The sequence below is a fragment of the Chiloscyllium punctatum genome, chromosome 26, assembly GCF_047496795.1.
Source record: "Chiloscyllium punctatum isolate Juve2018m chromosome 26, sChiPun1.3, whole genome shotgun sequence".
NCBI lineage: Eukaryota > Metazoa > Chordata > Chondrichthyes > Orectolobiformes > Hemiscylliidae > Chiloscyllium > Chiloscyllium punctatum.
The window spans coordinates 54,490,244-54,503,574 of NC_092764.1; the positions used below are offsets into that span (position 1 = coordinate 54,490,244).

The 13,331-nt window shown below is 41.5% G+C and overlaps 1 protein-coding gene across 1 annotated transcript in view; it reads right to left on the reverse strand.

Moving 5' to 3' along the window:
• Positions 1-13,331, reverse strand: part of LOC140453242 (dynein axonemal heavy chain 5-like) — a 293,833-nt gene that overhangs the window by 86,690 nt on the left and 193,812 nt on the right. Inside the window, 5 exon segments of the mRNA XM_072547816.1 lie at positions 1,993-2,260; positions 8,197-8,350; positions 9,781-9,911; positions 11,836-12,008; positions 12,847-13,045. Of these exon segments, the coding sequence (XP_072403917.1) occupies positions 1,993-2,260; positions 8,197-8,350; positions 9,781-9,911; positions 11,836-12,008; positions 12,847-13,045 (925 nt within the window).

The following is a 13,331-nucleotide window of genomic DNA, read 5'->3' on the forward strand; positions in this document are numbered from 1 at the left end:
CGAACCTCGCCATAGCTGTGTGCCAATGTTTCCGCCACTGGGCTAAAGAGAAGGGTTGGACATGATTGAAATGGCTGCAGGAGCAGTTTTTGAATATGAACAAACATAGAAGGTGGAAACCACCCCCAGTAAGTGGGCAGGAGGGTTTAGTAGTTTAAGGGAACGAGGTGGGTCTGAGCCCTTGAGCGTATGTACTGCAGACTCTTGTAGGTTATGGAGTGGCAGAGTGAGAGTGAGCGATGTGAATGTGAGGTAGTGGAAGAAGTTAGTACCACTTAACATTACAGACAGCAGGAGGTTATTCATTGTTTTGTGATACCCTTGTTGCGCAAGGCTCAAAATAATCCTCCTCCTAAGATTGCTTGAACGCTACCTTTTAGGGGCTACTTGTTCAATCTCACCATCTCCTTCATTAGATGACACAGAGTAACAATACCTCTTGTACTTGTGTTGTTATGTGGGGAATCAGACTCTCATAGAAGCAGAATTAGAGGAATTTATCAATATTCCCAACATTTTTCACCAATCCTTCAAACTTAAAGTCAAAACACTCAGAACACCACAGTATTTAAATTGTCACCAAGACAACTGTTACAAATTAGTAACAAATGCTGTTTAAAAAAAATAACTGACACACTTCTGTAAATAAAAAGCTATGACTTTATACAGTGCTGTCCATGGATTGGTGAAGTCACAGCTAAATCATTGTATGTTTCTCTCTTTATGCAGTCACTGCAACTCGAGGGGTTCATAGCATGTGAGATGTTTTGAGATGTGGTCGCAAATAAATGCAAATCTTTGTGAAATAAAACTGTTTCATATTAAGTTCTACCATTTACACAGTGTTCATTAAAATCACATCCATTACATCTCCCCTATAGAGTAGCTCCAGAGAAACACAGAAGATAGGACCAGCAGTAGGCCATTCGACCCCTCAAGCTTGCTCCACCATTTAATAACATCATGGCTAATTATCGAGTTCCATGCCGTAATCCCACTTTTCCCCCATATCCCTTGATCTCTTTAGTCACAACAGCATATCTACCTACTTCTGCAGGACACACAATGCTTTGGCGTCAACCACTTTCTGTAGTTGTGAATTCCAGAGGCCCAACACTGTCTGGGTGAAGAAATCTTTCCTCATCTCACTCCCCTTATCCTGAAACTGTGACCAGAACACCTGAAACTTTAACATTAGGTCGCAAAGGATTAATTAGTTCAGTTGTCTGTTGCCAGTTCAGTGAATATTCTTTTATTTTAAAACTTTAAAACTATACTCTCCCTCTCCCTACTTTTCAGACGCTCAAGCATCAGTGCAGACCCTCTCCCCACTTTCCCCCCTCCCCACCTTTTAGTCCCACACTGGCCCCCTCACCGAACCCATCCCCTTGTAGCCCCACCCCATGTTCAGCTCTTCCAGTTCACTCACCATGTTTTCCAAAGTAACTCATGCAGGATCTGGCTTGCATAGATAATGAGCTGAGAAGCACGCGATTGTGTGGGACTGAAAAGTGGAGAGAGGGGGGAAAGTGGGTGATGGTCTGCACTGATGCTTAAGCAGCTGAAAAGTGGGGAGAGGGAGAGTATAGTTTTAAAGCTCTAAAATAAAAGAATATTCACTGAACTTGCAATAGACTACTGAAGTAATTAATGCTTTGCAAACTAATGTTAAAGCTTCAGGTGTTCTGGTCACAGTTTAAGGATAAAGGGAGTGAGATGAGGAAAGATTTCTTCACCCAGAGGGTGTTGGGCCTTTGGAAGTCATGACTACAGAAAGTGATTGAGGCCAAAGCATTGTGTGTCCTGCAGAAGTAGGTAGGTACGCTCTTGTGGTGTTTATGGATATGAACTAAGACACTCAACATCATGCCTTTAACTTCAAACCTGAAAATCTTGGCAACTGCTTCTCATGTTGAATCTTGGCCAATGTTTCTCATGATGAATCTTGGTTACTGTGATGTAGTGTCCCGTGTGCTGCGTATGTGGTCGTACCTGCAATTAGGGCATCCTTTGGCCATCGGCTGAACCAATCCATGGTACACCCAGAAATCAGCGCTGGGAATTTCAAAGCTCGATTACGGAACTTTTCTCCAACTGGTGAGAAACAAAGCACAAGGTGCAAGTTCTGCCGGACCCGGCTCATAAAGTATTCATACAGGTTCTCATTGGTTGGAGGCCTCCTTGGAAACTCCTGCTTCATTATAGGAGTGAGATCATTATTAACTTCATCCATCTCATCACGAGTAAACAGATTTGAAACCTATAAAACAAGGACAAGTTAAAAACCACTTCTAAGCCAGCTGTCAACAGAAATTACACCTGGGCAAAGTATCCATAGAATCCCTACAGTGTGGAAACAGGCCATTTGGCCCAATGAGTCCATACCAATCCTCCAAAGAGTATCACACCCAGACCCATCCCTCACCCTTTCCCTGTAACCCTGCATTTTCCTATGGCTAACCCAACTAACCCATACATCCCTGGACACTCTGGACAATTCAGCATGGCCAATCCACCTAGCCTGCACATCTTTGGACTGTGGGAAGAAACCATAGCATCTGGCGGAAACCCATGCAGACATGGTGAGACTGTGCAAACTCCACACTGACAGTGGTCCAAGAGTAGGATTGAACCCAGGTCCCTGGTGGTGTGATACAGCAGTGTTAACCACTGAGCCACCATGCCACCTACCTTTAGCAATGGGGGCTTGTCTGGGATCCATTGATTTTAAAGCCTGTTACAACCTCGCCAGGAAGATTAGCTATAGCAAGGTCTGTGCCTGATCAGAAAGCTACACAATCTTTTTTTTGCATGTTCAAGGTGAATGAACAAATACATTCTTCATTGTGTTAGATTGGTTCTTTTCATTCATACATGTGCAGTTATAAACAGCATGCTGGAAGTTAGTTGAGGCAGGGAAGTAGGTGCCCCTTTGCTCGTTCTAACATTTTTATTCTCTGAGTATTGGTTCTTACTCTACGATGAGGGAAAAAACTAGCTACTTGGTAAGCATCTGGTAATAAAGATAAGGTCGTAGGGAGTGTTGCTGAACAAAGAGACCTTGGAATGCAGGTTTATAGCTCCTTGAAAGTGAAGTCACAGGCAGATAGGATAGTGAAGAAGGCGTTTGGTATGCTTTCCTTTATTGGTCAGAGTATTGAGTACAGGGGTTGGGAGGTCATGTTGCGGCTGTACAGGACATTGGTTGGGCCACTGTTGGAATATTGTGTGCAATTCTGGTCTCCTTCCTATTGGAAAGATGTTGTGAAACTTGAAAGGGTTCAGAAAAGATATACAAGGATGTTGCCAGGGTTGGAGGATTTGAGCTATAGGAAGAGGCTGAACACGCTGCGGCTGTTTTCCCTGGAGCGTCAGAGGCTGAGGGGGGACCTTATAGAGGTTTACAAAATTGAGGGGCATGGATAGGGTAAATAGGCAAAGTCTTTTCCCTGGGGTCGTCGAGTCCAGAACTAGAGGGCATATGTTTAGGGTAAGAGGGGAAAGATATAAACGAGACCTAAGGGGCAACGTTTTCACGCAGAGGGTGGTACATGTATGGAATGAGCTGCCAGAGGAAGTGGTGGAGGCTGGTACAACTGCAACATTTAAGAGGCATTTGGATGGATATATGAATAGGAAGGGTTTGGAGGGATATGGACCCGGTGCTGGCAGGTGGGACAAGATTGGGTTGGGATATCTGGTTGGCATGGACGGGTTGTTTCCATGCTGTACATCTCAATAGCTATGACTCTAAGTGATTAAGTTTTATTTTATTCCTAAGGTTTAATATTGATTGAGTGATTGATGTATTGTCACTTGTACTTGTTACAAATACAATGAAAAGTTGTATAATGTTGCCACTATCCAGCCCCATCTTAAAAACACAGAAAATAAACTAAGATGTAGAATATAAAGGTAAAACACTAAACAATTAAGTGAAAAGTTCAACGTTCCAGTCCTTCTTGTTATGTGCTTCGTTTTTGGCTTGGATCTAGGGTCTTCCACCCCTGTGCTGAATCCAACACCAACACAAAGCAGTGGGCCAGCTTGAGTCCCTTCATCACACCGCTGACATTGGAATTGTGTCACTATTTTTCAGCGCCATTTTGTCATTTTGCTGCCATTGGAATTGTGTCACCATTCTTCAGCACCATTTTGCCTCCACCCACATCCACCACCATGAGTCCACCCTGGGCCGATCTCGGCAATGCAGCTGAAGCTGCTGGGTTCAGAACTGGGCCCACATTCGACACGAGGCCTGCCACGCTGAAGTAGGCACCACTGATGCTGTTGGGTCTCGCACTGGGCACTCGGCCCAATCTCACCTCCCTCCAACTTGCTACACATCTCACCCCTGCTGCCAATACCATCTGAGCTCTCCACAAGAAAGCAAGTAAAAAAAAGGAAAAAGGGGGAAAGAAAAAAAGAAGGGGAGAAAAGGAACATTGGATGGAGAGGACAAGTCCTGGGTTCCTGGCCTTAGGAGCCAGAACACTGCACTGCTTACTCCACTGCCATCTTAATGGTGGTAATGGAACTGGTGGTAAGTGTACTATGATATTTGTAAATATAAAATAAATAATTGAATAAAATAATTAAGCAATTAATTAAGACACTTTAAGATGGTAGTGCAGGAGACATGCTTGAATTGTGAAATGTGGGACCCCTCGGATGTCAGTGGCATCCAGGACAAATCTGCTCGCACTAAGTATTTGCAGTGAGTCACTTTGACTCAGTGTTTCTGAGCCAGAGACCAAATGACAGACTGCAACACATCAGAGATGGGGAAAATTACACGCAGACTTTTTTTCTCGGGACGCAGTCACATCCCTGAGGATAGGGTCTCCTAATTTCCTCACTATTCAGGAAGAAGAGGTGTGACTACAAGTGAGGCATGTAAGGGGACCAAAAGGGCAGGATCACCAATCTTTGCAATTGTGCAACAGGTTTAAGAGGTTTATTTCAACTTGTTTGGATAACAATTTGAGTGACATAACTGACCAGGGCGCCATTCCATGGTGGAGCACCAAAAAGGAATTTTGTAGTAGAAGGGGAAAATTTTACGAGGGGAATTAATACTGTTCTGTACAGCAAAGAGTAAAAGTCCAGAAGCCATTGTGATTGGAGAAGCCATTAAGGATGGAGAAGAACATAGAGTGGGAGGGCGCAGGTATGTCAGTATGGATGTAGGTACCAATAATATGGGGAGATCAAGGAAAGAGATTCTGTATAGCTAGTACAAAAAGTCAGGCACCAAATTAAGAAGCAGAATCTCAAGAGTAATGATCTCTGGATTCAAAAAGTGAGAGAGGCAGAAAGAAGGAAACCATATGCTAGTGAGCTTAACACCTCTCAGATGTCAAGATATCAAAGTTAAAAATCACACAACACCAGGTCATAGTCCAACGGGTTTATTTGGAAACACTAGCTTTCGAAGCGCTGCTTTTTCTTCAGATGTAGCTGGACAGTATGCTTTCAGTGGTGTATCTATAAAAGAGTCCTTATGGACAGGCCGAATTTCCTAAGGCTTCCAATTCTCCAGTTTCCTACTAATCTTTACCACATTGTATGTTCTTTCTTTCACTGTTGTGCTGTCCCTGTCCTCCCTTGTCAGCCATGATTGCCTTGTTTTCCCATTAGCATGCTTCTTCTCCCTTGGGATGTGTTTCTCCTGTTCCCCCAGAATTACTCCCAGAAACTGCGGCTCCATCACTGCATACCTCGTTGCTGCTCCACTTTCTTCCCTTCTAGGCTCTCCACCATTCACATGTTGTGCAGTGACTGAGACCAGAGCTCTTCGACTCCTCCACAGTATGCTTCCACTTCCCACTTCAGTGAGGCTTTAGACTCCAATGCAGCAATGAGAAATTTCCCACATCCTCTACATCTTTCTGAGCCATCGTTGAGCAGAAAGGCTTGTGTGGCCTAACAGCTTATTTACTTACAGGATACAAAGAAACCAAAGCAAACCAAACCAATAAGCCCCCACCCCCACCAATCCAGACCACTTTGAGAGCCCCTATCAGGGATCAGAGAAATCAAAATGCAGACTGAGGCATCATTAATCACAGCACCAACCAGAACAGGAGACTCCAGACGTCGCACTGCTCTTTAAGGGACAATGGAGTAGGACAATCTCCAAGAAACCACAGAAGTTGCACAACCCAACACAGGGCTTTCCAGAGTTCCCACCAATATCAAGAACATCCCTTCATGTCACAACTCTGCCTGAATACAAACAACCAATAAGGAAGTGCCAAGGGGAGCATACAACTGCACTCTTTTTGTCACCGAAACAAGGAAATCGGGTACTAGAGCCAAGGGAAAGCAAGGAACAAACTGGCAAACTGGATTGTCAGCAATGTCTGAGCTCTGAGGAGAAACACAAGGTGAACTGCTTTCAAACAACAAGGACCTGTATCACTGAGGGAAAAAAACAAGAGATGAGAGAACTCCTGCAGACCACTTCTTCAGGGAAGAACACTGAAAGGATTACACAGAGATCGAGCTCAGACCAGCACAGATGGAGATTGAGGTAAAGTATTATCATTAAGAGAAGAACCCCTGCCAGTTCACAATAAAAAGGAAACATAGAAATTCGGAACAGAAGTAGAGCATTCAGCCCTTTGAGCCTGCTCCACATTCATTATGATCATGGCTGATCATCATTCTCAGTACCCTAATCCTGCTTTCACCTCATACTTTTTGATCCCTTTAGTCCCAAGAACTATAACTAATTCCTCCTTGAAAGCATTCAATGTTTTGGAGTGAACTACTTTCTGAGGCAGAGAATTCCACAGGCTCACCAATCTCTGGGTGAAGAAATTTCTCCTCATCTCAGTCCTAAATGGCCTACCACATATCCTTAAACTGTGACCCGTGGTTCTGGGATCCCCAGTTGTTGGAAACATCCTTCCTGTATTTACCCTGTCTCATCCTGTTCGAATTTTCTAGGTTTCTGTGAGGTCCCCCCTCATTCTTCTAAATTCCAGTAAATAGAATCTGAACCAATCCAGTCTCTTCATACATCAGTTGTGTCATCCCAGGAATCAGTTCACCAATGAATGCACAAGAGGATGTGCCAGAAGCAGCCCCAATGACACTGAAAAATTCCAAAACATTGGCTGCTCCAAAGATTAATTCTACTGACAAAATGGAATACAACGCAGCAAATGGGTTGTTGGAATATGGCCCTCAACCACCTCTTACACTGTGGCCAAGCAATAATCAATTCACAGGAAGAAGCCCACCCAGATTTAGCCAAACAACAACCGGGAGAACACAACAAATGGTCAATGCCACCAGCAAGAGCAGTATTCTATTATGGCAAAGAAAAAGGTACAACAAATGTTCATCTTAGCTTCTAAGAAGGAAGCATACACCCAGCACCATTCGTGCCCATTCTCCATGGGGGCTGAGAACAAGGTTAACACTGAAGCCTTACCCTCAACAGACTTGGTGGTGAGGAAAAGGGACACAGGACAATGAGTAGAAATTAGATATGGTAATGATGAGTAAAATGTAGGCATATTGATGATGGGAAAGGGGAAACATTAACAGATAAAATGAATACTTGCAAGGAGGTGTAGTATACACTGGGCGGCATGGTGGCACAGTGGCCAGAGACCTGGGTTCAATTCCCGCCTCAGGCAACTGACTGTGTGGAGTTTGCACATTCTCCCCGTGTCTGCGTGGGTTTCCTCCCACAGTCCAAAGATGTGCAGGTCAGGTGAATTGGCTATGCTAAATTGCCCATAGTGTTAGGTAAGGGGTAAATGTAGGGGTATGGGTGGGTGGCGGGGCGGTGTGGACTTGTTGGGCCGAAGGGCCTGTTTCCACACTGTAAGTAATCTAATCTATTAGACAGCAGCTGATGACATCACAGGAAGTGATGACAGATTCACTCCATACCCCATGCAGGGGTCTCTTCCTGCTCTGTACATAATGTAATAAACAGCTCTGTTTACCAAGACCTGTTCCGTGCTTATCTCGAACCATAATACAATTTTTTTTTAACTGGCTTTGCTGTGATTGATGGTTTCCAAACCTGTCTCAGTCTCTGTGAAGTCTCCATAGAATGGTGTACTCTGACATTCACCAGTAAGGACAGGAATAAAACTTAGCATATTTCGAAAGGAGAGAAAATACTATTGTTGGTTTGAAAATATATTGGGAAAGTTGATGAATGCAGCTTACCTCTCCAGAAGAGAGAACATTGTTCAAGTATTCCAGAAAAGCCTCGTCCTTGATATCATTGTCTGTAAAAATAAATGTCACTCCATTTCCCTCCTGTCCAGCTGTCCTGTACAGAAACTTCAAATCCTCCAGCAGATTTGATGCACTGTATGACCTAAGCATATACAAATAAAGTTACATATAGATAGCTCTAGTATCTTTTCTGTTGTGCTTCAGTACTTTCAATTAATTACAATATAAACCACCTAAAAATAAATCTGCTGCAATATGGATTAACCTTCTCACCCCAGTACAATGTTATTACCTTAATTACTCAGTGTGGCTTATTTAACAGTTTGCACTTTAGTAAGGACACATTTCCAAGTACAGAGTGCAGCTAAGGACATTGCTCAAGGATTTAAAAATGACAAAGTTATTGCACACACAAGGATGTTTCTGAAACAGGAGGTCACTTTATGACAGTCTGCTTTATTTATATTTTTGAACTTGGATTCACTTAAGAGATACAAATACCACACAAAGTGTGGGCTGTAGACCAAAAGGAAAATTGTTTCTGCACTTTCTAATTCCACTTTGATATGATGTTATTGCTGTTACTGAGACATGGTTGAGAGAGGGGAAGGACTGACAGCTCATTATTCCAGGATACAAGGAGGTAAAAGAGGAGGAGGTGTTGCAATATTGATTAGAGAAACAATTACAGTAGGAGGGAGGGGTGATATCTTGGAAGGCCTCTTAAAGGAAGTCATAAGAATAATACTTAAAAACCGAAAAGGAACAATCACATTGCTGGGAATGTTCTTTAAGCCCCAAAACAATCAGAGAGCAGCTATGTAGGCAAATTTCAGAGCTGTTTTTTTTTTATTCACTCATGCGATGAGGACATTGCTGGCTAGGCCTGCATTTATTGCCCAGAGGTTAAGAGTCAACCACATTGCTGTGGGTCTGGAGTCACATGTCGGCCAAACCAGGTAAGGATAGTAGTTTCCTTCCCTAAAGCACATTTGTGAACCAGATGGGATTTTCTGACAACCAACATCTTTATATTCTTAATTCTAGATTTTTATTGAATTCGAATTCCACCATCTGCTAAGGCAGGATTCGAACCTGGGTCCCCAGAACATTACTGGGGGTCTCTTGATCAGTAGTATAGTGATACTACCACTAGGGCATCACCTCCCCTGTAAAAGTAACAGGCCAGTAATAGCAGGGGATTTCAACTTCCCCAACATTAAAGACAGTAGACACAATGTGAAAGGTTTAGATAGCACAACATTTTAAAAATACCTTCAGGAGAGCTTTTTTAAGCCACTACATAGAAAAGACAGGGCTTAATTTTAGGCACAAGTGGTTGAACTATCAGTGGGGAATCATTTGCAGACAGTTAAATTCAAGATTGTTATGGAAATGGATATGGCCCATGTCATTCAGGCCCCTGTAAGATTCTAAAATTTTAATCCAAAACTAGAGATATGCATTAGGTAGTTCATCCACGCAATATTAGCTGATCAGATATACAGTTGCTATTATTCTTTGAAATGCTGTTCATACAAAGAAACAGGAATATTTCAGTTGTGGATTTACCGTGAGAGAGTGACTTGGAATGTCTGGTAGCCAGCAATAAATGAAGTGAGTCTTGTCAAGCTCTGTTTGCCTGACCCACCTACACCAACAAGTAAAGCATTACCTCGAGGAGTTCTGATGATACGTGATATCTATAAGTGAATCCCAAGACGAAGGTTAAAATGAAAATCTTATCATTAAAATAAATACAGAATTACAGACAAGGATGTTGTAATGATGATTAAAAATCAATTGCAAAATTTAAAAATTTTTAAATACAATCATCAAATTAATTCAGTTTTCACTGTGTGGATTATGAGCAATCTCAATTTCAATAGTGGTAGCAAAGTTTTATTTTTTTACCGTACAGGTAAAAACAAGGACTGCAGATGCTGGAAACCAGAGTCTAGATTAGAGTGGTGCTGAAAAAGCACAGCAGTTCAGGCAGCATCCAAGGAGCAATAAAATCGACGTTTCGGTTACCGTACACTCTTTCCCCTGAGATATTTTTAGAAAAATGATTGAGGTGCACCCTCTCCTTTTGGCTGAATGTTTTTGATTGTCCCCTTAGCAACATCAGCTGTACATTCTGCAATAGCCTTCTTAAACCCTTCTGTTTAATTTTTCTTAGTTCCTTTAAGACCCTCCTTAAAGCCTATCACTTTAAGCAAACAGTTGGTTGCCACACCACCCCATATCCCAATAACTCTTTTTTTTAAGGTCAAGATTTATCAACGGCTCTGCATTGCACGTTTCTATACATAAGTGATAATGTACACATGTAACTTATTCTATTCAAAGTTGCGCTGAAATAATGTTGCCACCAACTTTAAGTAGAATCAAGAACAGGAAGAGACAGAAGAGATTCAAGTAAATAAAGCTTGGAGAAAAATAAAGTTAAAAGGAGAACTGACTGAGGTCAATAATTGGATGAAGGATATTGGATCATATAACCAGGAAATCTTGGTAGGCCTCAGCCTACTTCTGACAGTATCAGCTATATAAGTGCAAAAATGGGACTTGGACTCCATAAGATGGACTTCCCTCTTCCCTCGCCCATAAATAGCTTGACTTAAGAATGGTGGCCCCTTGAGATGAGGTATATCAGCCTCCAGAAGAGTACAACCTAGTCCTCTCTTGTTTTGAAAAACAGTGAAAAGCTCCAGGTTAGAGTTGAAGCCTGGACTCCATCAAAGTTAAGGTCAAACTTCTTTTTTTAAAATTTTAGGATCAACCACTTAGACAGGAAATCAATGAGTAAAAAGGAAACAGAAGAAGGTTATATCAGAGGCAAAGATGGCCTGGCATGACAGGGCTTTAAGAACAATGTATGAAGGAGAATCTTCTGGTTACATGGACACCCCCTCCCCTCACTGAGTGCTGCTAACCAGCAACTGTCAACAGGAAACAGTTCCAAAGTATTTCAATTAAAATCCTGAATCACCTGCACAACTATAAACGTTCCACTGTCTACTCTTCACAAATGTCTCAGAAAGTGAATTGCATATCTTTTAAATTTTATCTTTTCTTGGATCACTTCTCATTTCTAATCTGTGTATTTGTTGCATTAATTTTCTTTTCCTCACATTTAGTAACAAATAATCCCTATTTTTATTAACTCAGGACAGTTAAATTGGCTCCTTTCAGAACATGAGTTTGGAGTCAGCAAAAGATAAGGAAGAGGATCCTTTGTAAATTAATTTTGTAGCAACTAACTGAGGAAGGCAGTGAATAAAGAAGGGGTGCACTCATCCCTCCTCACCTGAAAACTTGGTAATTTGAGGTATCCCATTTGGAACTGTAATAACTCGAGGAACCTCACCCAGGATCTGGTCATAACACTAGTTTATGTATTCTAGTCTTTGGGTTAAGATTTTAGTCCAAAGTCTACTACTTCACCATCAAGTGAAGCAAGGCTAACACCGGAAAACAATATCCCATCCAACCCTCATTCTTTACTCCCAAAATTCCCAATAGTTTTACCAATTCACTATGAACAAATATTAATCCAAACTCAGATTTATAACAAAAGATCAGAATTCTCAAGTTTCATAAGGTAAATAAATTCTACTCTACCTTGGCAAGGTGAATCATGGCATCTTCAAAGAAGACTAAATCTAAGTGCATCCCACGTACAGTCTCGTTGTAAAGGAACATGAACAGGTTCAACCTCTCTTTCAACATATCTAAAGATTCAATGCTCTCATACACTCTGGGCATCTCGTATTCGGTATCTTCTGGCTCCTCTCCTGGAAATAGTAGGAGAAAGAACAAACTCTTCTGTACATTCTAACACAAAACATAGCAAATGGACACTGGGCATTCTCAAGGAAACAGAAAGGTTAGATATTCCTCCCCTCAAATTTGAATACGAGAATTTAAAAGCAACTCAACCAGCTGAGCATAACAAATGCTAATGGTGTAATTGAGGACATTCTATAATTAGAAGCTTCTCAGAGCAAAGTGAATGCGTGAGATGCGAAATGAAATGCAAAACAATTTTTACAGCATTGCATTTCAGTATGAGTAAAATCAAAGAGAAATTCTTTTCAAAAACTAGCAGGTAGTTAATCTCTGAAGGAAGAACAATTTAAGTTTTGGATTTTAACAGGTTCAGAAAAATTTGAATTTCTCTGGATCAGTATTTTAAATGTTGAATACGGCTCTGAAAGACATGATATTGAATTAAATATCAATGCCATAGCAGTAAATTTTCACAAATCATTTGGTTGAAGGCCAAGAACATATATCTACGAGAGAAAAAGAGATAATCAAATGTCCTATTGTGTGTTTACTCATGAGCAGCTTGAAATGGCAGAGGCAGCACTATTCACAGCTATCCTCTTTCCCCTAAACTGAGAGGTTCAAAGGAGGGCCTAAAGAGGAGAAAATAAGACAAACAGATAGATGTGTGGTCTTGATGCAAACACTTTAAAAAAATTTAAAAGTTAAAATCAAATATCAGGGTCATAATATCACTGATCAATGTGGTCTATCATATGAGCTCAAACTTTAGATACCCATACTCAATACTCTGAGTGTGTGCTACAATCTGTGTGAAAGTCGGCATGCAAATAATGCCCTGACCTGTGGCCTCAGGTGGATCACGCAAGAAATCTACAAACAAGTCTTCACTCTCCACATTGATGACACTCTTGATTTCTTCCCCAAGTTCTTCAGTGGCAACATGAATCAATGTTTGATCAAACCATTCACAGTCTTCAGAGTTTATAAAGCGATCAGCCACCACTCGTGTACATTCATGTTTCCAAAGCTTCAGAAGCATCTATTTAAAACAATATTCACAGTAAAGTCAGGTTTAATATTCAAGTGCTTTTCATTTATTGCCAATTTGTTTCAATGTTTTCTTTGACAAACCATCACATCTACCACTGGGATAATCACAGGTTAATGTGTAAGAACAGTCTTCAGATTAAGAACATGGTGAGACAGTAAGGTGGATTCAACCAACGCTATGAGAGGCAGTGAGTGATATTTGAGGAATCACAGGCACTCGGTGTCTGATTTTCAATTGGCCAATTCTAAATCAGTTCCTGTTTATACCTGGAGGC